Raw genomic sequence first — 25,259 nt, 5'->3', positions numbered from 1 at the left:
AAGGACTAACTAAACCACCGTTCAAAGCCACATCGTTCCCAGTATGCTTTAAAGATCACACACACTTGGTCTGCACAGAGGGAAGGTTGAAAATTCCACTCTGATTGGGATTTTGTATGTGACACCATTTTAAAAATCAAGGGTTTCTTTTTTTCTTTCTTCAATACTGAACATAAAAAAATGTATAAAATAGGGAAAGTATGAAGAATGACATAACAAATACCCACACACCTAACAACCAGTTCCAAAGAAAGACATCATAAATATTCTGGAATCTCCCGTGTACCCCTCCCTCACCCCTTCCCCCACTTCCCACTCAGAGGCCATCATTACTTTGCATTTTATATTTGCCGTTTTCTTTTCTTTCATTTTTACCACATTTATATTCTTAAAAACATGCTGGTTTTACACATCTGGGAACTCAATATAAACGTCACTGTTGATATTCTTTTACAACTTCCTTTTGCTGCTCAACTCTATGTTCCTGAGATCCACCCACTGGTTGTGGGCAGCGGCAGTCCATTCTTTTTCACTGCTGTTGAGTTTGGCTGAAATTTCAGAACTTATTTACAGTCTACCTGACTTTCCACATTTCTCAGACCTGGTTCATACCCATTGTAGTTCAGCCATTAATCTTCACCTGGGGAGAAATTATCTTTCTTTTTGAATGTCTTAAAATCAAGAAATGTTTGCTTCTCCTTAGACCTCTCAAATTGGTGATTCTGATTTAGAGGTACTGGAGCAAACTCCTGTACCCAGGGCACTTCTTTTTTAAGATTTTATTTATTTGACAGAGAGATAGAGAGCACAAGTAGACAGAGAGGCAGGCAGAGGAAGAGGGAGAAGCAGGCTTCCTGCCGAGCAGAGAGCCCAATGCTCAATCCCAGGACCCTGGGACCGTGACCTGAGCCAAAGGCAGATGCTTAATGACTGAGCCACCCAGGCGCCCCCCCCCAGGGCACTCCTTAAGGAGAGAATGATTCTGGTAGTTTTGACAATACACACGAAGTCCAGCTGTGTTAGAGTTTACTATTTTTCCTGCCTGCACTAGGGATGGTATGCATAGGGCTCTGAAAAGAAAGGTCATTCCATTAATTTTTCTTTGCTGAAGTAGCAGGAATACACTGTAGTACAGTAGAAGCCAGTATCACTCATCCTTCAAACATTTCCCAGGAGAAATACACGGCCCAGAAAAGAGAACATTTAAGGAACTGATTAGTAGGAGAAAAAAAACAACGAATGGCTCAGAAGGAAAGAGGAGGCAAAGGGCCTGAGTCCTTGGGCAGGAATGGTCCTAGCACTGCCCATACCACCAGCCAATCCCCTCCCGCCCTCCAGGCTCTACTTTCCTTCTAGTTTTTGTCACATGGACACACATGAAGCACCTACTGTGCAACAATAAATCCGATCACTCCCCACCCTCCCTGCAATCTAGCAGATGATACAGTGCAAGAAGCCACAGATCAACATGGCCTGCTTCCTCCCTCACTCCATACAGGGTTCTGTTCAAATGTCACCTCCCCAGAGAAGCCTTCCCTGTCCACCATATCTAGCTACTACTCCACTCCACCACTCTCTGTCATCTGACCCAGTTTTATTTTTCTTCATAGAACTTCTCACCACCTGATGTTATAATTATCATTCAATGTCAGGTAAGTTTCCCATGGGCTGAGAACACTGGGCACAGAGGAGGCACTGAGCATGCCCATGAGGCTCTGTGAGCACAGAGAGCGGGGTGAATTCACTTTTGGCTGGTTCTGTAGAGGATGACAGCTGGGCTGAGTTGAGGGGATGAGCAGTTTAAGTTGGACAACTCTCTCTGCACTAGGCCTGCAACTGTCCTCATCTGCATCCCCATCTCTCTCTCCCCTCACTTGGGGTCTGTTCAAATGGAAACTGTTCTCACTCATTTGGGGATTCTCTGAAGCATACGGGACACAGGGACTTGCATTCATTCATTCCACAAATATTTAAAAGCACCTATGAGGTACCCATTACTCTTCTATATAGAGGGGAAATTTTAAAAATTTCTCTCAATTGAACTGCATTAAAAATTCTGGGATTTTGGGGCATCTGGGTAAGGCTTAGTCAGTTGAGCATCCAACTCTTGATTTCAGCTCAGGTCATGATCTCAGGGTTGTGAGACTGAATCCCACATTGGGCTCTGCACTCAGTGCACAGTCTGCTTGAGATTCTCTCTCCCTCCTGCTCTGCCCCCCTCCCCCCCGCTCTCTCTCTCTCTCTCTCTCTCTCTAAATAAAATCTTCAAAAAAAGGTCTCGGATTTTGTTTAAGTCTCTTTGGTCAAAATGAGCTTTTTATAAATTTAGATGATGTATCCTTTAAAATATAAAATAGCTCCATATATATACACAATGGAATATGATTCAGCCATTAAAAAGAGAATGGAATCTTGCCATGTGCAACACATGGATAGAACTTGAGGACATTCATTGTGCTAAGTGAAATAAATCAGATGACAAATACTTAAAGATCTCACTTACATATGGAATTTAAAAAATAAACAAAACCAAGCTCACAGATCCAGAGAACAGACTGGTGGGGGCCAGAAAGGGGGGGGGGGGGGTAGCAGAATGGATGAAATGGGTGAAGGGGGTCAAATGGTACTAAATTCTGGTTATAAAATAAGTAACCCATGGAATGGAATGTACACCAGGGTGACTCTAGTTAATAATACTGTACCGTAGTGCATATTTGAAAGTTGCTAAGAGAATAAATTTTAAAAGCCCTCACAAGAAAAAAAAGAAAAAAAATGTTGCACCTATGTACGGTGATGGATAGTAACTTAGTAACTAGACTTATTATGGTCATCATTTTGTAATGTATACAAATATTGAACCATTCATTCTGTCCACCTGAAACTAATACAATGTAATCTGTCAAATGTATCTCAACTTAAAAAATATAAAATAGTTCCTGAAACACACCATCAAGATTTTCAATGTCAAAGAAATAGCACAGAGCCCACTGTGAGTCTGCTTCCAAAAACCGAATTCTCATCTCTACAGAGGGCAACAACCTCCTTAGTTTACCTTAGTGAAATTTACAACGATGATGATGAAACTTGCCAGCTACTCTCCATGCAGGGACCATGAGTCAGTATCTATGAAAGAAAGGGGTGTAATCTGGAAAAACCCCAATATGAATAGGCTTTTCTGTTACTGTCCCACCCTAACACCGGAGTAGTAACGTGAATGGAAGGCTCAGAAATAAGACAGACAAATAGAGACCTTACAGCCCACCTAATGGATTCAGATTTTGCAAGAGAGCAATACCATAACCAAAGACAGGCAATACAAGCACAGAAAGACTGCAATGGACTTAAAAACAAAAACTTGATGCTGTTAATTCAGCAATATGTTATCTAAGGATTTTCCTTATAGAAGACAGATATATCAATAACAGGTATTAGTAATCTATAAAAACTGTATGTTCTCTGAACATAATAGAGAAAAAGTTTCTGTTAGAAAGCAACAAATTAGAAATAAGAGCTGATGTCACTGAAATATTTTTAACAAACGCCCAAGTGTTCGTTAAGTTTGTGTTTTATCCCATGTTCTCTGAATCAAATTGATGCACTAAACAAGTCTTACATGATTCTCTATAGAGTTTTCTATTTTCCAAATTAAAATCATATTTCTCTTTCTCTCTCAGTACTACAGAAGATGATTCCATTCTGCTAGACTGAGTTATTTACTGAGTCATTCTTGTTATAAGCAAAATATTTTAATGACATACAAGAGTGGTCACACAGGGTGAATTTGCTTTCCAGTGACACGATTTCATTGGCGAGTTCACCCAATGCTTCACAAAAAAATATAATGGCTTCATTTAAAAACAACAACAACATACTGCTGATGGTGGCTGACAACTTATTATTTCCTCTCTGTTGAAGAGACAGATGAGGGAGGGAGAGAGTGCGTGCCCAAGTACATGAGCTTGAGCACCCAAGCACAATGCAATCACTTCACTCTAGATGCAGGTGAAGGAGAATGCCAGAAAAGCAGAATGGAACCGATGGACCAAAAGAGAAAATGTTGAATGGATCATCTCCGGAAATCAGAATCTCATACTTACCAGGCAACAAACCCCTGAAGAGCCCATCATTTATGCAAAAGATACACAGAGAGTAAACAAGGTAACTCAAAGTCCAGCATTCCTCCTGCTCACCTCTTCAGGTTGGCCATGACTCATGTGGCAGCAGGAAGCAAGCACATGCCACAGCATACAGAGCCCCACCAAATTGCTTTCACTGTCCAACTGTGGCAAAGTGAAAACATGCTTACTTGGATGTCACTGGAGAAGAAGACCTCTTAGCAATGCTTCCTGGAAACTCGCATCTTCTCAGAGGAGATCCAAGGCCCACAGTGGGAACAGAAGTTGTTGTTCGCAGGCCCCGCTTCATCTTCTCTGACTGAAGGGGACACAGAAGAGGTCAGCCATAGCCCATCACTGGCAATACTTCTACAATTTCTTAAAAAAAAAAAATCCAGATACAAGTGATGCACAGCTTTCTTCCAGAAGGGTCCATATGAAGCTACAGTGCTTCCCATAATGGGAACCTTTGCAGGAAAGCACCATGAGGTCATCAATTTAGTGGCCAATATTGAGGTCATCCAATTAAAAAAAAAAAACTTCACCCTCAAAACGCAAAGATTTCCTACTCTTTGTTATCTTGCAAAAAAGCCAACAACAGAATAGAATATTATGAACAGAATATTATGATTCTGGACATATAGAAACTAGATCACTCATCATCAGGGAAATGCAAATCAAAACCTCCATGAGCTATCAGCTCACACCTGTCAGAATGGCTAAAATCAAAAACACAAGAAACAACAAGTGTCAGCAAGGATGTAAAGAAAAAGGAACCCTCATGCACTGCTGGTGGGAATGCAAGCAGGTGCCACCACTGTGGAGAACAGCATGAAGGTTCCCCCAAAAGTTAAAAAAAAAACAACCCTGGGGTGGCTCAGATGGTTAAACGTCTGCGTTTGGCTCAGGTCATGATCCCAGGGTCCTGGGATCGAGCCCCACATCAGGCTCCTGGCTCAGCGGGGAGCCTGCTTCTCCCTCTCCCTCTGCCTCTCTCCCTGCTCATGCTCCCTCTCTCTGTGTGTGTGTCTCAAATGAATAAATAAAATCTTTTAAAAAAATAGAACTACCCTATGATCCAGTAATTGCACTACTGGGTATTTACCCAAAGTATACGAAAACACTAATTCGAAGGAATATATGCACCCCTCTGTTTATTGCAGATTATTTATAACAGCCAAATTATGAAAGCAGCCAAAATGTCCACTGATAAATGAATGAATAAAGAGTATGTGAATATTAGCCATAAAAAGAATGAAATCTTGCCATATGCAACAACATGGACAGATCTAGAGAGTATTATGGTAAGTGAAATAAGTCAGAGAAAGACAAATACCATATGATTTCATACATAAATGGAATTTAAGAAACAAAACTGAAGAAAGAAAGAAAGAGATAAACAAAAAAACAGACTCAAATGCAGAGAACAAACTGGTGGTTGCTGGAGAGGGGAGGAGATGGGTCACAGAAGTGAAGGGGAGTAACAGTACACTTATCATGATGAGCACTGAGTAATGTATAGAATTGTTGAATCACTATATTGTATACCTGAAAGTAATATAACACTGTATGCCTATACTAGAATTAAAAAAGAAAAAAAAACTGGAAAGAGTAGAAAAATACATAATCACCCCAAAAAACTACAGGTGGGTGTAAATGTGGTTAATACCCAAGACAGTGAGCTGTGGACTCTAACAGTGTACCTGGTGTAACGGGGACTACAGCCCCATAGGGACCACCTGTCCCTGTACATCATCCCCACGGCCTCCCTCGGCAAGAGGCAGGAGGCATGGCCTCTGTGCCTGGCACACAGTGAGGGCTCCACAAGGATGGTTCCCTTCTCTCCCTATTGCACTTTTCTACAACAAACCCTCCTTTGCCCCCACCCCGTGCACACAAATACAGTAAATGACCCTACAGTAAAACCCAAGGTCTGACACATTCACTTCTCATGTAAGAACCTCAGGACCACAATGGATTTTAAAAATACATATTGTTATAAAATAAATGCCCAATAGTACAGTAATGTGGCAGTCTTAAAACAAGTCCACACGTCATTTGATGCTCCTCCCTTCGAGTGTGGGTTGGTCTTAGTGACTTATTTTTAAGGAACAACATATGGCAGAATGATGGTGTGTAACATGTAAGATTAGAGCATAAAAGGTGCTGCAGCTTTTCCCTTGCACGCCTGCACCCGCACCCCTCCCTTGGATCTCTCACTCTGGAAGAAGCCAGCTGCCACATCATTTGGACATTCAAGCAGCTCTATAGAGAGGTCCACACAATAAGGAACTGAGGCCAGCAGCCATGTGAGCGAGCCATTCTGGAAGAGCCCCAGCCACGCTTTCATAGGACTATAGCTCTGGCTATTATCCTGACCACACCCTCATGACAGACCCTGAACCAGAACTACCCAGCTAAGCCATCCTCAATTTCTGACCCAAAGAACCAGTGTGGTAATAAACACTGTTTTAAGCAGCTAAGGTTTGGGGTGATTTATTACATAGCAAGTGATAACTAACAAAAGTAGTATGGTATGTATAATTTCTAAATAAATACACATAATTGGGAGTACCCATTCAATATTTGTTTTACTGATGGTGTCAGTATGATGTCAAAAATGTTTAAAGGCCACTGTTATGGACTGAAGGCTGACCTAGAACCTTAGTTCTAGTTGCCTGTAGAGGCGAGACTGGCATCCTTAAAAGCAAAAAGACAACACTCAGAACATTCCTTTTGACTCCTGTCCCCTGGAGGGCAGGCTGTAACAAGGACAAGGTCTTTAGGAATTTGCTCCAAGGCACTTAGATTTAGGAAGATGCAAAAAGTTAAATGATTTTCAAAGGATGAGTGAATTTTTAAACCAAATCCACCAGTTGAGCAGTCTCTGGAGACTGATGGAAACAGAGACCCCCGGTTAAGCACAGGGAGTAATCATACTGTCAAATAAACCCGTCCCAAGGGGTGAGAGAGTGGGTTTAAACCTACCGGAGAGGCCTCCACTCCTGCAGGGGCTCCTTTCCCAGAATCTCCTACACCAGATGTAGATGGAGTTTTCTTCCTCTCAGCACTCCGAGTGGGAGAAGACTTGTAAGAAGATTTAAGAGGACCAGCAGGAGCTACACGAGGACAGGCATGGGATACTAGAAGGTTACAATATCACAGCCAAAGAGACAGGGAGCACAGAAGGAAAAAGTAGGGAGAGGAAGGAATTGGGAAGAACACATTTTCTGTTAAAACATAACATGGGCAATCCACATTCTCTAAATACCACCATACTTTTTCTAGTATATGCAGAATAGACGCTATCTTGAAAGATTTCCATACTCCATGCTCAAGAGTCCAGTTCATTTCATGAGTTCAAAGTCTGGCCTTTGGAACCAGACAGAACTAGCACTGTCACCAAATAACTGGATCACCTTGGGCAGGTTACTTAACCTCTCCAAATGTCAATTTCCTTGTGCAGGAAAGAGTTAACATAGCAGCCCTGAAAAGTGTCCTTAGAAAGTCCTGCTTTACAAGGCTGGTCCTTGGTCAGCACCTGAGAACTTAGAGAAGGGTTCTTGCTATTAACTGATGAGTACCTCACTGCCTAAGCTGTATGTAAAACAACATGACTTAGCTGCTTTCCTTCTGAGAGTCTGAAATTCGGGTATGTAACTGGCCAAGGGTGCCTACGTGACCAGCCCTCAATAAAACCCTGGCCACCAAGTCTCTAACGAGCTTTCCCGGTTGGCAACATTTCACATGTGTTATCACAGCTCGTTGCTGGGGGAATTAAGCACGTCCTGTGTGACTCCACTGGGAGAAGACTCTTGGAAGCTCGCACCTGGTGTCCTCTGGACTTCGCCTGTGTGCCAATTCCCTCTGCCGATGTGCTGTGCAGCTTCTACTCTAACACACCACAGCTGTGAGTGCCACCATATGCTGAGTCTCCTGAGTGCTCCTGGCAAATCACCAAACCTGGGGCTGGTCTTGGGGACCCCTGATACAATTGATGCCAGAAGCAGGGAACTGCAAGAATGACCCTGGATTCACGGATAAATGGTAAAAGCAGTGTTTGAAAAAGAAAGGCTAGGGGTGCCTGGGTGGCTCAGTCGTTAAGCGTCTGCCTTCGGCTCAGGTCATGATCCCAGGGTCCTGGGATCGAGCCCCACATCAGGCTCCCTGCTCGGTGCAAAGACTGCTTCTTCCTCTCCCACTCTCCCTGCTTGTGCTCCTGCTCTCGCTCTCTCTCTGTCAAATAAATAAATAAAATCTTAAAAAAAAAAGAAAAAAGAAAAAGAAAGCCTAAAGGCATGGAGGATGATGACTTTCTGGTGCCTGGTGGCTATGGCGTCAGCCACTGTATCAAACAGCAACCCAGCTGCTGTCTGTTGCAAGAGGTAAAATACCTATGGTATTTGAAGATAACCCATCCAACTCCAAGAGTTGGCTTGCTGGATCCTCTGGCTGGTTTTGGCCATGCTGGTTAAAGTGAGGGGAGAAGTACAACCCAGGTAATGTCTTCGGTTTTGGTTTTCTCCTCCAAGTGGGAGTGGGACACAACAGGCCGTTAGCCTGTACCGCCTGACCAATGTATGTCCTGCTTGGGGTGCGTGGAACACTGTAAGCGGTTTCCAGGGGACATGTGTGTCCTCAGGGATTATACTCCCTAGGTGTGTGTTCTGACTATTGTGATACTGCCTTCGCCCTGGAAGGCTTGAGGACGGCTTCATCTTACTGACCAGGTTGTGCTGGGCCTGAACTGATGCCTTGGGCCAGGTTAAAAAAAAAAAGTGGGAAGGGCGGTGCCTGGGTGGCTCAGTCAGTTAAGCATCTGCCTTCGACTCAGGCTGTGATCTCGGGGTCCTGGGATTGAGCCCTGCATCGGGATCCCTGTTCAGTGGGGAACCTGCTTCTCCCTCTCCTGCTCATATTCTCTCTCTCTCCCTGTCAAATAAATAAACAAAATCTTAAAAAAAAAAAAAAAGGTTCATACAGAAAGTCATGGAGGAAGCCACTTGGCTTTCTAAGACAGACCTTTATGCTAACCATCTGTGTTTTAACTGGCTAAGTCCAGAACGCCTAAAGGGTATAAGTGAGGTCAATACTGTAGGTTGGCCTCACCCTGCTGTGTGGAATCCTACTGATGATAATTCTGCTGTAAAGCTGCCTTTGCCAAAGACCAAGGGGATGGACTGTGCAGAAAAGAAAAAGGAAGGGGTGCCTGGGTGGCTTAGTCATTAAGCGTCTGCCTTCCGCTCAGGTCATGATCTCAGGGTCCTGGGATCCAGCTTGCTCTCGCTCTCTCTCCCAAATAAATAAATAAAATCCTTAAAAAGAAAAGAACAACATAGAAGGTCTGACTGCTGTCCCTGGAAAGGCCAGCTTACAAGGTTGGCCCTGGCATCAGGGAACTTGTTTTCCGGGAGAGCTCCCATCATTAACCGATAAGAGTGGCTCACTGTGCCTAAGCTGTTTGTATAAACAACATGATTTATGCTCAACACCTGCTCTTTTTCTGAGAGTCTGGAATTTGGGTATGTATCTGGCAGGGAGTACTTACGTGACCAGCCTCCAATAAAAACTCTGGGCACTGACTCTCTAATAAGCTTCCTTGGTAGGTAACACTTCATACATGTCACAACTCATTGCTGAGGGAATGTGCTCTGTATGGCTCCAATGGAAAGAGGACTTTGGAAGCTTGTTCCTGCTCTTCCCTAGACTTCATCCCATGGCCTTTTCCCTTTGCCGATTTTGCTCTGTAGACTTTCACCATAATAAATCATAGTTAGGAGTCCTCCTAGAGAATCAGTGATCGTGCAAATGGTCTTGGGGACTTCCTGACACATTCCTTGTTCTCAAAACGGGGATACTTCCTACCTCCCAGGAATTTTTTGGTTAAGAGCTAATTCATGGGGAGGGGCGCCTGGGTGGCTCAGTTGGTTAAGCGACTGCCTTCGGCTCAGGTCACGATCCTGGAGTCCTGGGATCGAGTCCCGCGTCGGGCTCCCTGCGGGGAGTCTGCTTCTCCCTCTGACCCTCTTCCCTCTCGTGCTCTCTAGCTCTCATTCTCTCTCTCTCTCTCTCAAAATAAATAAATAAAATCTTTAAAGAAAAAAAAGAGCTAATTCATGTACCATAAAATTTACCCTTTAAAAACTGTGCAATTTAGTGGTTTTCAGTATATTCGTGTTTGTACAATCATAACTACAGTCTAATTCCAGAAAATGTTCAATACTCCCAAAACAAACCCTGTAACCAATTAAGCATTCATTCCCTTTCCTCACTCCTCCAGTCCCTAGCAACCACAAATTTACTGTCTTTCTGGATTTGCCCTATTCTGGACAAATCATATAAATGGACTCATGTAACTTGGGGCATTTTGTGTCTGGCTTCTTTCACTGAGCCTAATGTTTTCAAGGTTCATCGGTGCAGCATATATCAGTAATCCATTCTTCTTCATAGCTGAGTAATATTCCACTTTATGGATATACCACATTTTGTTTATCCACTCATCTGTTGATGGACATTTGGGTTGTTTCCACTTTGTGTGGCTAATGATGCTAAGAACTACTCAGGGACAAGCTTTTGTGTGTTTTCAATTTTCTGGGCTCTATACATAAGAGTGCAATTGCTGGGTCACATGGTAACTCTATGTTTAACCTTTTGAGGAACTTGCCAGGCAGTTTTCCAAAGTGAGTACATCATTTTATATTCCCACCAGCAATGTATGAAGGTTATAATTTCTCTACATCCTTGCCAACACCTACTATTTTCCCTGTTTTCTTTGAATTTTAGCCATTCTAGTAAGTGTGAAGTGGTATATCATTGTGGTTTTCATATACATTTCCCTAATGACTAATGATGTTGAGCATCTTGTCATGTGCTTATTGGCCATCTGTATACTTCTTTGTGGAAACACCACAACTACTCAAACTAGTAGGCTGTCTCTAAAAACTAGTCAGAAGTAGATAGGGAATTATATGTCATCTAAGTGAACACACTCTCTTGGGAACTAAGACCAGACCTGCTTTAATGTGGACACAGTGTTGCTAATCTGCAAACAGAGAATGTCAGCCCTCATTAATCTTGCCATGACAATTTAATCTAATTTAGTCAAGAAAAAGCTTTGATAGTGATGCCCATAGTTTCTCAGACTTCAGTGTACAGGTCTGCTGGGGCCTGAGAGTGTGCCTTCCTAACAAGCTCCCAGGTGATACCAATATTGATGATCCATGGGCCACCCCTTGAGCAGCAAGGCTCTAGATATTTGTTGAGCTCTTACTCTGCCAATCATTGTCCTATATCATTTAATCCTCATGACAATTTAAGGTATTTCAATTTTATAGATAAGGAAACTGAGGCTTTAGGGGCACCTGGGTGGCTCTGTCGGTTAAGTGTCCAACTCTCGATTCTGGCTCAGGCCATTATCTCAGAGTCATGAGATCAAACCCCGAGTTGGGTTCTACACTCAGCAGGGAGTTTGCTCGAGATTCTCTCTCTCCCTCTCCCCCCAAGTGCGTGCTTGCACTTGTACTTGCTCTCTCTCAAATAAATTAATCTTAAAAAAAAAAGGAATCTGAGGCTTAGAGAGGTTAATTAATTTACCCAAAGTAGTAAGAACTAGTAAGTGGTAAATCTGGTTATGGGACTCCAGAGACTGGTTTACAGGCTACTTTGCCAAATCATCTCTTTAAGAAAGTCTACTAACCTCCACAGCTCATGAAATAGATTCTTTTTCCTAATCCACATGCTCTCAATCAAAAATAAGTTACTCACCTCTGTGACACTGAAAAGAAAAAAAAAACATAGTAACAGCAAAACACTGGTGGGTAGAAAATGTTATTAAGCCCTGAAGACATTTCACAAAGCAAATGGGAAACAAAATAGAAAAATTCAGAAATAACTCATAGGGAGACCAACACCCCTTTGGGCATTTTCCTCAGTGTCACCAGCTTGGCCTCTTTTACCTGAGTCATTGGCCTGCTCAGAGAGCATGAGTGCACTTCTGCTTCTGGCTAAAGAAGCCTGTGTAGGTGTCAACAGTCGCATAACAAGAAAGGTTTCCATGGGATTAAGGTGTGTGCGATGAGCTGAGGGATGGAATCAAATGAAAATTTTAAAAAGCAAAATTAAAGCAAAATAAAATGTTTAAAACAACACAGTGTATGATGCAAATTAGCTTTTGGGTGGCAGAATGAATGTGGAAAATAAAAATACTCTAGCAAAGGATGGCTTTGGAGTTTGTCATAGTAAAATAAAACAAATGATGTGTCATTTGGAGTTTGGGAGAGTGTGTTAACTCTTTTGGGGTGCCAGAATTCATTCAATACACTATTACAGTATCACAATATTACCTGTATCACTTGAAGAGAATTAGCCCATCTCCCAAGATGTAATATGGACTCAAGAAACCATTTACTCACCAAGTAGATCTAACATTGAAAAAAGATTACTCCTATGAAACACTTTAGGGTCCTCTGTTAAAAAACATTTCATTATACACTGATTTTGTTAATGTATAAATATGTATCTGTTCATACTTTTTCCATGTACATAAGGGCAAAAATTAAATAAGAACCACAAAAACAAAAATAGCCAACTAATTATCGGCTTTAATGGAAGTAGCAGTAATCATAATCTAAAACACAGCGACTGAAATGTCATTTTGATGGCTTTGGATTATATTATATGGTAATGGATTAACTTTTCCATTACTTTGAATTTCTTGGGTACCCATTAGCCAATAAATGGTTTGGGAATTAAAATTTTTCAATTTATAATCCACAAGCAGATAATTCAGTCGTCAACAATATGTAATAACATCCTGGTATCTTTACATAGTAATCAATGCAAATATGAATTTAACCTCAATTTGTAACCATGTGAATTAATGAAAACATATAGAATACACTCACTATGGAAAAGCCATATAGAATTAAAAGCAAGGAGATGTTTTCTCATTCAGCTCTCAATTAATTCAAGGTTTCCAGCGTTCAGTTCAACCATGAACTGCATCAGAGATCAGCAACACTGACACTTATGGGGTCTCTGACATACACGATAGGCCTCTGTGCTGGAAGTGCAAGGTCAATGCCATTGAAAAACAACCAGAAAGGCACACTGGCCTCTTCAAAGTCACAAACACTCTCCTGCTTGCCCCTTGGTAATGCCTGACCTGTTAAATAGTCCACTGGCAGCTGACACTTCTCCAGTGTTAAAACACGCACTTAATGCATGGAGTTTCCCTCACTTCCTTAAACTACATTCTCTGAGAGGTACAAATTCATACTTTTAGTAACTTATCTGAGCCTCTATTAGAACACAAACAGTTTTAAATCTATTCAGTTTCTGGAAACGGCACATGTCCTATACATATCATCCTCCACCTCAAAGTGAGTGCCAGAACAGGCCTCCCATCTTTTTCCCCTTTTAAAGTCTTCATATTAGCTCTGAACTTCTGTTTTCAAAACAGAAAGGGCAGGCCTACAAACCTCAGACAATAACAGAGTCCAATTTTTTTTTCATACAACTAAGTTTTCCACCTATCTCTTCATGATCAATTCTGCTATTTCTGGCTAATCAAGTAGATCACATCAATAACCAGTTACTTTTTTAACAGTCATATTTGCCCACTGGTCAATTAATTCTAGGGCAGGATAACTCCTACGTGTACTGTGGAAAATGGAATAATCTCTTTCAGACTGAAAGAATATCATTAATTCCTGTAGCTATTCAACAACGAACTGGCTCTAAAGAGTGATGCCACTTTCCAAAGTCCCATTAAGTGAGGCCCTGGGGCTCCCACATTCACACCACAAGGCTGAATGCAAATAATGGAGGCATTTGCAGAAGGCTCAAGAGGGGCTCTCACAAAGACTGATGTTAAGACGCTCAGACTAGAAAGAAGAAAACCACAGAGACCAGGTCTACACGTTCACTTGCCTCGGTCTGGGGAATAGGATATTGCCACGGTGGATGAAGACAGGCGCTTACTCATGGGAGGCTCCGTCTGCTTTGGCAAATTCATGGTTGATGTTGAAAGTTTGTCACATGCTGCAGAGAAATGCATTAAAGACATTGGTATTCACACCATTGTAGACTGAGAAACACATATCCCAAAGTGTTCTTCCTGTCCTCATCCACACGCCTCCTAAACTGTTGTGGCATAGCACATGGCTTCCATCATCCTGCTATGCACTTAGCCTATCTGGAAATGCCCAGGCCACGGCAGCCATCAGTCTGAAGCAAGATCTTCTCTTCAATTTCAAATATGCAACCTCACTCAACTATTCAACTAAAACCATGCTAATCCCACCGGCAAATCATTTCCTGTGTCCAGGGACTTTTAAGCATATTCAGACTACACAAAAACAAAACCAATCTGGACCCAGAGACAAATCACCACTGGAAAAATGTTCTATGGTCTGAGACTGTGTGAGCTGAAAGCAGACTTTTTCTGAAGGTTATCTACAGGCTCAGGGTGGAGAAAGAAGTAATATGGAATGCAAGTAGCTATATTTAAAGCAGAACAACCTTTAGCAGTTGATTTCTTTCTCCTCTCAAGAGATGGGATCACAATAGCCCTTTTTCTAATGCTGTGACTATTTATGGTTAGGATTTTAACATGTGGTCCCTACTTTTGGTATTCTTAATTTCCAGCCATTATTTTAGACTGGTTTCTGAATTAAACCATTACAGCAAATGAAGAGGTGCTGATAATGCCCTGTCAAGCCATATCAAAAGCCTGAAACAAAAAGAAGGATGTGCACCCTTGGCTTTAAAGGAAGCAAACTCATCACTAATTATGTTTAAAACTATTCCTCTCGTTTCCAAATGAGAAATCTACTATGTTTTACAGTATGTCCTGACCAAGCGACAATCTTAAGTAAATTGTAATTCTCTTAAGCTGAAATGAAATTATAATAAATTCTATTTTGGTATAAATAAAATATTTAAATTTAAAATGATTTGAGTTTTAACATATCTACTCAATTTTTCAGCATTTTTCAACTACTTTTTTTTAAAGATTTTATTTATTTGTCAGAGAAAGAAAGAGAGAGAGAGAGAGAGCACAGGCAGGGGGAGCAGCAGGAGAGGGAGAAGCAGGCTCCCCATGGAGCAGGGAGCCCAATGCAGGACTCGATCCCAGGACCCTGGGATCATGACCTGAGCCAAAAGCAGATGCCCAACGACTGAGCCACCCAGGTGCCCCATTTTTCAACTACTTTAATGAAAAAAAGTTAACCAGTAGAAATTATGTAAAACTATGTGTAAAGGGGTACACATTCCACCCTTTTGCCTCATGCTCCAATATGGCTGGCTGAGTATGGTACTTGTCTTTAGAAATTTGGTATTTTGTTCATCAAGGATTGTTCTGTATTAATTTTGATTTATTCAAATATTATTTAATCTTGATAAGGTGTTCCCTTAAACTGTATGCCCAAATCAAGTACTGTGGTTGCCTCACCCTGTCCCCAAGCCCTTGGTGTGATTCCCAAGGGTAATTATCAGCTCTACCTACTGCCCCTCTCTTTTAGGGGCAGACCAGCGCCACAGTACAGTTAATCTGACCCATGGAGCAAATTCTCTGCTACTCAGCAACACCAATAAGGATTTTTCTTTGTCAAAGGAATGCTGGGAACCAAAGATAACTATTCCTACTGCTGTAATTTGACCTGTGCTGCTGGTAAATACTGCATCCCTTTTACATCTTGTTTTTTCTCTGCCAGCCAAAGATAGATTGAATTTCTAAAGTATTAACTGGGAGAAAAGTTTTACTAATTCCATTCTTGTCCTAGAACCTAAGAATTTCCCAGGCTTGAATCCAAAAACAAAGAACTATTAGAGAGACAAAATCAAGAACAAAGCAAACTTATCTCCTTGCTTGGATTCCCAGTGTTAGTACTGATAAACTCCCTACCACTCCGTCTCAAACACCTCTTCCAGGAATCCATCACATTAATACCCAGAACTCTTTGTAAGAGTACAGGTTTTGGTAATCAGAAGTGACTCAAACACCCTACTACATAATGCCTAAAACCAGTAATTAATGAGAGTGTTAAAGATCTAAATGCACAGAAGTCCAACACTGACAAGATTTTTCAAGGCAGAAGTTAGTGAGCTAAAGATGAAATGTCTCCAGGGCACCAGAGTGTAAGGCATGCACAGCTCCATGATGACAGAGGAACAAAGAAATATGGGCACGTCATTCACATTTCTAGAAAAAAAAGTTCTAAGGGGTCAGTCTAAGAAATCAATTGTAAAGCGCTTGAGACAGACACAGTGATGGTGGGGAATGATCAGAACAGTCATCACAAAACGCCATGGCACGGTGAAGCTCAGATATACCGTTGGTGGACTCGGCAGCGGTGGCAGTGGTCCCTGGGTCCGGAGGGAGGGTGCTGGCTGCTAAACCTAGAGGAGGGGGTGGGGTATTTTCTGATTCACCTACACAGCAAAAAAATCAGAGCAAAGAGAGGTAAAAGAAAAAAGTCCCAATTTCTGCTTGACTTTAGTTTCTAATTAGGAAATTAGAAAAAGTAACTGAAATGGGTTATTGACTTCCCAAAAAGAAATAAAGTATATTCACTGACAAAAGGTTAAAAGCACAGCACAGCAAAGTCAAACAACTGTACTACAAACAGAACCCATCTGTTCTCAGAAAGAGCTGTGTAATAAAATGACAAGATCACAGAAAAGAAGACATTGAAGAGAGAGAAAGGCCACGCAGAGACTAGTGACAGTTCACACATTAAACACTTGAAAATTTAAAGATGAGTATGATCTGGAAAATGAAATAAATAAGTCACCTTGAAACAAAATTGAAAGAGCAACAAAAATGAATAATGAGGAGGGAAAAGCCCCAGCCCCTTTTGGAGGTTAGGTAACCGCTGCTCAGCCTTTCCAGGCCATGGTACAGCAGTGACTTAGTCTACTGCTATTTGACCTTCCCTGAAATCAGATTACCGCTAGGCTTGCCAGATGCATCTGGTTAACCAGGCTCTGCATTCATTTTCTTCGCTTTTCTTTTGCTTTCCCTTAAAGCCCAGTTACTGTATCAACTGCTGTTTGCTAGCAAAAGGAATGCACAGACTCCCTTCATGAGAAATGCATACACAGGAAGCTTGGCATCACATCTGAAAAAAGTACCTGCAGATGACTACAAAGCATGCCCCAGATCCAATGGGCACCAGCCTGTGCCCATGATCTGCTGCCTGCCCCATGATCTCCCACCGGGGCCCTGCAATGCAAGGACAGCCCTATACTCACCATCACGACCTCCAGGCCCGGTGGCCAGCGAAGCTCCCCACGAGCACTTCTTCTTTAGCTCCAGTTGCTGTGTGCGCTCCAGGGACCGGCGCATCATTGCCTCGAGCCGCTCCTGCCCAGTTCACGCAAGGGAGAGCAACATAACCACCCAGCCCCACCGTGCTGCTGTGCTTCAGTGCTCAGGGTGAGTCACAAAATGGGGCTGTCGGTGCTCAGCATCCAAAACCCAGGCACATGTGCTCTCCACCACACTAGCCAGATCTTAGCGGGTGGAGAGTAAACAATGCAGCTTGCGCTGGCTCCCAGCCCCAGGGGGGCAGGCTGTTGCCGCAGCCAGGCCTTGATTTGTTTAAGTATAATGCCAGACAAGCATTAACTCTTTCAGGCCTGTCTCAAGTACCATTTTGCCTCATTGAATAGAACTGGAATTGTGCTCTGGAACCAAGGGCACTCTCTCTAGTAGAAAAGCATAAAGCATTCTGATTTGAAAAAATTTTAATTAAAATATAATTTAAATTTGTAGAGCCCTAAGCATAACTTTTTGGGGTAATACATGGCTTTGAGATCTATTTTACCAAGCCTCATTTTCATCTTAGAACTTCTTAAAAGGAAATCAATTGTTTTCTACATTGTAACATTTTCCTGCTACATAGTATTCTGGGGATAATGCTGCACATTTCAAATTTTAAAAGAGACAAGAGTAAAAACCTCCTGGCCATAAAATAAAGCATCTATACATTCTCAAGAGTTAGACGGGGGGGAGGGGAGGAGGAACTAAACAGTTTTTAGCCAGAAGAAAAAACAACAACAAACAGGCTTCTCCCTTACCAGAGCATTTATTAAAAGCACTCTCCTGTGTTAACCAAAGTGTTATTTTCATAAAGTTGGGTCTGAATGCTGGCAAATCTTTCCTTGGCACTGGAGTGAAGCTGTTTTAATTTTGCATTCCCTGCCACCCCAATGACATTGCAAATACCAAATCCTCTCCCTGCCTCTACTGGACAAGGTCTGACGCAAGGTAAACAGGTACATGCCGATGCCCTTCTCCCTTCATTAAAACCCAACCCTGAGGTGCTCTAGGAAATGGAGTCATCCTAGCCCAACTCCAAAACAAAAAGATAACTATTTTCTCATGGCTTGAATAAAAAGTAAGCAAAATTTAGGGCAGCACCAACTGTGTAACCATGACTTAAGAATCAGGGAAAGGCTCCTTTATTTTACTTACTAGAAACACAGAAAGGTCACTTAGGAGGTATCTGCATCTATCCCTTTTGTATATACTAGAGGGATGGGATGAGCATTACGCACATCTCGGCTTCCTCTGCATAATTTTTCTCTGAACAGCACTTTGCTAAGAGATGGCCTCTCCAGGGACCTCTGGGTAGAAAGGGGATTTTTTTTTTCCTCCTGTAAATCTCAGATTTTTATTTGCTCTAGTTTCTGGCTGAGACTCTACAATCATGAGTGTGCATTTCCTAGCAAAGTCCTGCCCTCATGACCCTGGCCCATTAAATTCTGACAGCCAACCCCCAAGGGCCTACCCAAGAAAAGTTGGCGGTTTGGAGGGACTAGAACTTTTTGACTATTCGATACTTGAAGTACAGTCGCTTGAGACTGGGGCTGAGAGGTATTTCATTATATGGATTTAACATAAAGTATTTAACCAATGACGTAATTTAAATGTTAAAAACTTTTACCTCAGAGTGAATTTAGTATTGAGTGGGTTATAGGAGACTTCCTACATGCCAAAAGGACCTCACAAGACAGTCCTTCATTTATCAGGAGACCAATGACAACAAATAACACCAAGACTTGCCAGCCAAACTTACCATTGAGCAGCTATATAGGGGTATAATTATGAGGAAATGCTCACCCAAATCCAGACCTACCACTGGACTGTTCAGTTACCTTAAAAACAAAAACAAAAACGAAAACAAAAACAAAACTTCTACCATCTACCTCCAACCCACTGAGCTGCTCCAAATTCCACTGTTAGAGATACATTCCTCTGAATCATAAGCAGGCTTATGAAAATGAAGCTATCCCTGAAAGAGGACACAATCACTCTGTGTCACCTGCTTTTGCAGAGATGATGAAAAATAGGTGGTAACCAAGCTCTACAGTAAGAAGACTTATGGAACCCAAAATCATCAGAATGGGGTGATTCAAACATGTCAAAAACAAAACTGGTCCAGGGGCACCTGGGTGGCTCAGTCGGTTAAGCGGGTGGCTTTGGCTCAGGTCATGATCTCAGGGTCCTGAGTCCTCAGCAGGTACTCTGTTTCTCCCTCTGCCCCTCCCCCTGCTTGTGCTCTTTCTCCCCCCCCCAAATAAATAAAATCTTAAACAAAACAAAACAGGCCCACTTCACTCTTGTTAGAGGTTAGTCCTATATAAGTCCCTATTACTGTGTGTGTGTGTGTCAGGGCGGGGGACGGGGGAGAGGGAGGCGGGAAGGGAATTTTCTGTTACTTCATTTGATCGAATGGGGATGAGGGCACCTGGGTGGCTCCGTTGGTTAAATGAGTCCTGGTTTCGGCTTCAGTTCAGGTCATGATCTCAGGGTCGTGGGATTGAGCCCTGTATCGGGCTCTCTGCTCAGTATTAAGTGTAGTGTCTGCTTGAGATTCTTTCTCTTTCCCTTTTTATTAAAATCTTTAATAAAATGGGGATGACATTACCTGTATCATCAGAGCACTCAAGTCTATGAGACAATGACTATCATAATAAGTCCTTAACCAATACTAACTGAATCCAAATTGGTAAAGGAAAATTATTAACAGAACAGTTTAAAGCAGTGATTCTCAAACTTGAATGAATTTGCATCAGAATCCCCTGGAGGGCTTGTTAAAACACCAATTGCTGGCCCCACATGCAGAGTTTCTGATTCTACAGGTCTGGGGTGGTACCTGCTAAGAATTTGCATTTCTGACAAGTTCCCAGGCTATGTGGATGCTTCTGGTCCTGAACTCACTGTGAGAACCACTGGTTAGAGGAAAGGGTGAGCATAAGAGAGCATGCGAGAAAGTTCAATCACACCAGAAGAACAGTATTAATAAATGTTAGAGCTGCATACTGCATACCAAAATTCCTGCCAAATTCTCGTTCTCCTGAGCATCATCAGATGATCAATAGAGGATGGGAAAAGAGCAAGGCAGATTCTTGTCCTTAGAATGTCCTCTATTGGGTACAGCTTAGTGGAAGGAATGAGGGGACCTCACCCTTGACCCCTTTAGCTCTGGCCCTAGATCTGCCTGGATGAACTCAGAGGAGAAGAACCAAGACCAAAATGACTCATGGAGCTGGCCAAGGACTATAAAAGGCCTCCAGCAGGGCACAGCCTAGGCACTGTTGATGACCCAGCCATCTCTGGCAGGAATGGAGAGCTGGCTGTGCCTTTTCCATTGCCCTTACTACATGTGTTCTTGGGAAAACAGTGTGGGAACAAGCCCCCAAGGGGTTCTCAGTCGGGCTCTGCAGAAGGTCTTTCTCTTTACAGATGTCTACATCTGGCCAGAAGGCCACAGAGTCACCATGGTCCCATGCCAGCCAATGCCCTCTGAGACCAGCTAGCTCTCAGTTTAGTGAAGTTTTTGTTTAGGTGAGTTTAGAAATTTCTCCTTTTTACACTCAGCCTGGTGGGTTTTGTTAGGTATCAAGCAATAAGATTTTGAGAAGTATGGGATGAAGCTACTCTTTGACAGAGGCCTTTCCTGGTTATCTGTTTGGCATGAGGAACATGGAGTTGGCTTCACCAAATCCCATTTCTCAGGGCCTCTAGTCAGGAAACTATACTCCTCCAAGGGGAGAATGGGTGAGTGCACTGTGTTGTCAGCCCTAACCAAAGCACGTGACAAGGGTTTACTCTAAAAGCTTGAGTCTTGGGAGCTCTGTGGTGTGCAAGGATTAGAAGAACCCACCTTGAGGAGAAAGCAGCCTTTAGTGACAGAATGAGCTCAAGGTCAGTATCTCAAGTGGACTGGATATCCCCTTCCCCAGGACAGGTCTGACCAGCCTCCAGCCCTCCCAGTCCTCAAGACCTCTAGAAGCCAGGCTGTTTGTGGTGCCCAGTTCTGTACTGGTAGACAGGAAGCCTCCTGGTCAAGTCTGGGGCTCACCCACACAGATGTGGGGAGTTACCAAAAGCAACATCATGGCAACTCTAAGGACATGGAACCAGGACAGGGCTAGGAGGGAGGTGTGGAGTCAACAGGTCTTTTATGAGCTCCTAATACCAGCCCCAGAGAGGTAAGCCTTGGAGGGCAACCTAAACAATTTCCAATAAGCTACAGAAGCAAAATGGGCTGCAGTGGAATGAACCATTCCTGCAGAGGCTTCTCTCTGGTTGACAGAGACAGAACATGACAAGAAGAACAAGAAAAGATTGGAGAATCTACGCAGCCATATGCCAAGCAGTCAGTAGCCCTGTCAAAGATTTCCAGGGAAACATGAGGGCAAATGCAAGGCTTTCCTTTGGAAAGGGGCCCCTGCACTATAGACCTATCCATCCTCCCCAAAGATCACCCACAAGAATGCCAAACAGGTCTCAGCACTAGCAGACTGCTGACACTGATGTGGTTAACAGGCTGGCAGGTGTGTGGAAAGTCCCTAACCTCCACCTGGGACTCTGGGGGCCCTGAAGGTGGGAGTGGTGGCAGAGGAAGGCTGCTGTTTCCTCGTGTTGCTACACAACCATAGGAGGCCCAGACCCTCAGCCCTGCCATGTTGTGTCTGGGAAGAAGGAAGCAAGCTCAGCTTGTATTTGTAGGGACAAAGGTCAGGCAGTATCCCCCATACCCCATTATCATCCATGTTAGGGGCAAAAGGAAGCACACAAACAGAAAATTATCTTGAAGTGCAACCATTAAAGATTCAACTGAAGTCACTGAAGGGAATCTAACATTTCTGAACACTACTCTGTGTAAGGTGCTTTGCTGGAACTTTTACAGAAGTCACTTCCTTTAATTCCTGTGACCACCTCTGCTTTGGGCTGAAGAGACTGAGTTAGAGGGTTATGAGGAGCTAGGTGACTTATTCCTGGCTACCAACAGCCCATAGTAGAGCTGGGATTTGCACAGGGAGCAGATGAATCCATGCAGTTGTCAGGCCCACAGCCACCAATGATGAATTGGAGCTAAGACCCTGGGAATGACTTTCATTTGCCAAGAGGAACAAAGCAATCACCATTTAAATGAGTGCTTTGTGGACAAAGATGGGTCTAATTGTGTATGTGTGTGTATGTACACATGTGCACATGTTCATGTTTTTTTCATTTAAAAAAGAGGAAGGGGTAAAAGATGTATAGTCATAAACTATACAGAGATTTAAAAAGATACCAAATCTACACAAATGTCTCTGAATCCTATAGAGCTGGTGATTAATAAACCTCTATATTATTTATACTAAATGATGAGTCATTATATCTTATGAATAAAAAATGATCATCACCTGATACAAGGCTTTGATTACATCCTTAGAATATACTTGTTAAGAAAATCTATACCCCAAATATGCTTTCTAAATATATTTTCAAAGTTTAGTAATAAAGGACTCTACAGTGGTAACAACATTCCGTTTCTTTTTTAAAAGGTAATGTAGAGAAAGGATGATTAAAGCAAGAAATTGCATTAAAATTTAAATATACTAGCATGTTTGTATTTGAAGGTAGACTGCTGTGAATAAGAGGACCAAGTTACCCTCTGCCCCCACATCCCTTCCTCCAGCCCTTCCTGCAGTCTACATCACCAGGTCCCTATCCACCATCCTCTATGAGTCTCAAAGTCAGAGAAAATTAGGTCTGGAAAGGGCTTGGAGACTGCCAAATTCAACCCCTCACTTCAGAGACAAGCAAATCAGGAGCGCCTGGGTGGCTCAGTCGTTAAGCGTCTGCCTTCGGCTCAGGTCGTGATCATAGGGTCCTGGGATCAAGCCCCACATCGGGCTCCCTGCTCCGCAGGAAGCCTGCTCCTCCCTCTCCCACTCCCCCTGCTTGTGTTCCCTCTCTCACTGTGTCTCTCTCTGTAAAATAAATAAATAGAATCTTTAAAAAAAAAAGAGAGAGAAAGAGAGAGAGATAAGCAAATCAAGCAAATACCCACACAGGCCAAATGGCTTGTCCAAGGTCAAAGATCAAATTAACCCCTGAGTTGAATGGGTAAGTGTCTTCATTCCTATTCCAGTGCTGCTTTCACTATACCGTGTCTTGCTGCAGAGAGAAGGCTGAGTAGTAGATTTCTCTCGTATCCCAGAGCTGGATTAGCTGGGCAGGCCACTTAGATGCCCTTGAGCAGCAAGCCCCGTGGGAGCTGCTGCAATGGTTTGAAGGTCCTGGGACCTTACCTCCTCCTCCCGGAGCTTCTGCTTCCTCTTCTCTTCCACAGCTGCCCTTTTCTGGTCCTCCCGCTGTCGCTGCTCTTCCAGTTTCCGCCATCGCTCCTCAATTTGCTTTTCATATTGGAGCTTCGCTCTTTTCTGTTTCTCTAAGATCTGCTGCTCCCGGGCAGCTGGGGGAAGGAAAGCAGAAGAGAGGTGTCATTATCAGAACACCCCATGCGGTTTGGATTAACCAAAATGCAGAAGCAAGAGTGAGACCAAAAAAGAGCGCAGTGGGATTCTAGGCTACAGTGATTGAGACGGAGGGTTCTGGCATCTTTGCCATTAGATGGGTGACTCTGGGCATGCTAACCACATCATCTCTCTGCCTTGATTTCCTCTTCTGTGAAGTGGGGACCATCGTGTCTGCAAACTCAGTGTGGTGAAGATTAGATGAGACCAAGCATGGGAAGTACATGGTTAACAGCCCCTGCACACGGCAGCCACAACTCCTGCTGCTACCACCAAGTCAGAGCTGTCATGGTGGCTAAGCCACACACTAGATTGAGAAATGACTTCTAAGTCATTTATTTAAATAAAGAGTATTTTTCCTAAAAAAAAAAAATGTGGAAGACACTGAGCTAGGCGAGGGTGCAAACTCATGATATTCCCCTCAAGACATTTTCTAAGGACTATCTACCTGGTGGTGTCAGGGAAGGGTTCCCTGGGGAAAATAATATGTGACCAACTGGCAGGAGCCAATCAAGAAGAACCTGAAAGCTCACTTGTGTCAATTCAGTGGGGAAACCACTATTTACCTACCCCACAGTACCCTGTGGGGAACACATCGTACTTATCTGTCTATAGTTTGCAAGAGCTAAGAGAGCCTTTCTCAACTGGGTTTCCCGTCCTAACACAGAAAATGTCTTAACTGCTAATTTTCTCAGTTCTGAGGATGGCCCTTCTAGATGCCCTGGAAAGAGCCTGAGTGATTGCACATAGTGGCTGCCTGAGGAGGTTGGGGGCACTGTTTCTTGTTCTTCACCATCTTACCCACAGTCTCTAGCAGAGTATCTAGAACATAGCAGGGGTTCAATGTTTGCTAAGTGAGCAAATGAACTGTTCTGAGAATTAAATAAAAATTGTGAACATGCCAGCCAAATTGTCAATTCACTCCCCAGTGCTTCAACGTTCATCTAGCAATTGTCCTAGCTCTCTTCCCATTCAGTCATCAATTTCTAAGGGTGTTCAGAAAAGGCACAACCACATCTCTATTCCTTTGGACCTAAACAGCCAAAGAGCATAACTTACCAAGACATTTTTCTCTTTCTTCTCGTCTTTCTTTAGCTAGTCTTTGTCTCTCATCAGATCTTAAAAATCCATCCATACCTACAAAAAATAAAACATGTTAAAATAATTCTTCCCTCTTTCCCTGCCTGCTGAGTATCAGGGGCCACTAGTCCCGCACCCTGGGTCTGGCCACACACACAAATCATCCATCGCCATCACTTTATCCATGGAGGCCCAACACACACACACACACACACACACACACACACACACACACACACACAC

General features: G+C 42.9%; 1 protein-coding gene across 14 annotated transcripts in view; it reads right to left on the bottom strand.

Moving 5' to 3' along the window:
• The window catches only part of MAP7D2 (MAP7 domain containing 2), a 101,861-nt gene that overhangs the window by 25,517 nt on the left and 51,085 nt on the right, over positions 1–25,259 (bottom strand). For 4 of the 14 annotated variants that reach the window (XM_073901987.1, XM_073901988.1, XM_073901991.1 and 1 more), the window contains exons 2-9: positions 24,996–25,073; positions 23,712–23,875; positions 17,373–17,484; positions 16,452–16,550; positions 14,046–14,156; positions 12,071–12,193; positions 7,104–7,258; positions 4,307–4,434 (exon numbers count right to left, since the gene is read on the bottom strand). In XM_073901987.1, coding sequence (XP_073758088.1) covers positions 4,307–4,434; positions 7,104–7,258; positions 12,071–12,193; positions 14,046–14,156; positions 16,452–16,550; positions 17,373–17,484; positions 23,712–23,875; positions 24,996–25,073 — 970 coding nt within the window. The remainder of the gene's footprint in view (positions 1–4,306; positions 4,435–7,103; positions 7,259–12,070; positions 12,194–14,045; positions 14,157–16,451; positions 16,551–17,372; positions 17,485–23,711; positions 23,876–24,995; positions 25,074–25,259) is intronic. The other 10 variants (XM_025857806.2, XM_025857810.2, XM_073901993.1 and 7 more) reach the window with 6 other exon arrangements.

This window comes from Callorhinus ursinus, unplaced genomic scaffold (assembly GCF_003265705.2).
Source record: "Callorhinus ursinus isolate GAN/ISIS: 27379988/994484 unplaced genomic scaffold, GSC_fseal_2.0 scaffold16, whole genome shotgun sequence".
NCBI classification, from domain to species: Eukaryota; Metazoa; Chordata; class Mammalia; order Carnivora; family Otariidae; genus Callorhinus; species Callorhinus ursinus.
Note: the sequence above shows the minus strand (reverse complement) of the source record. Positions and strands in the feature narration are given on the sequence as shown.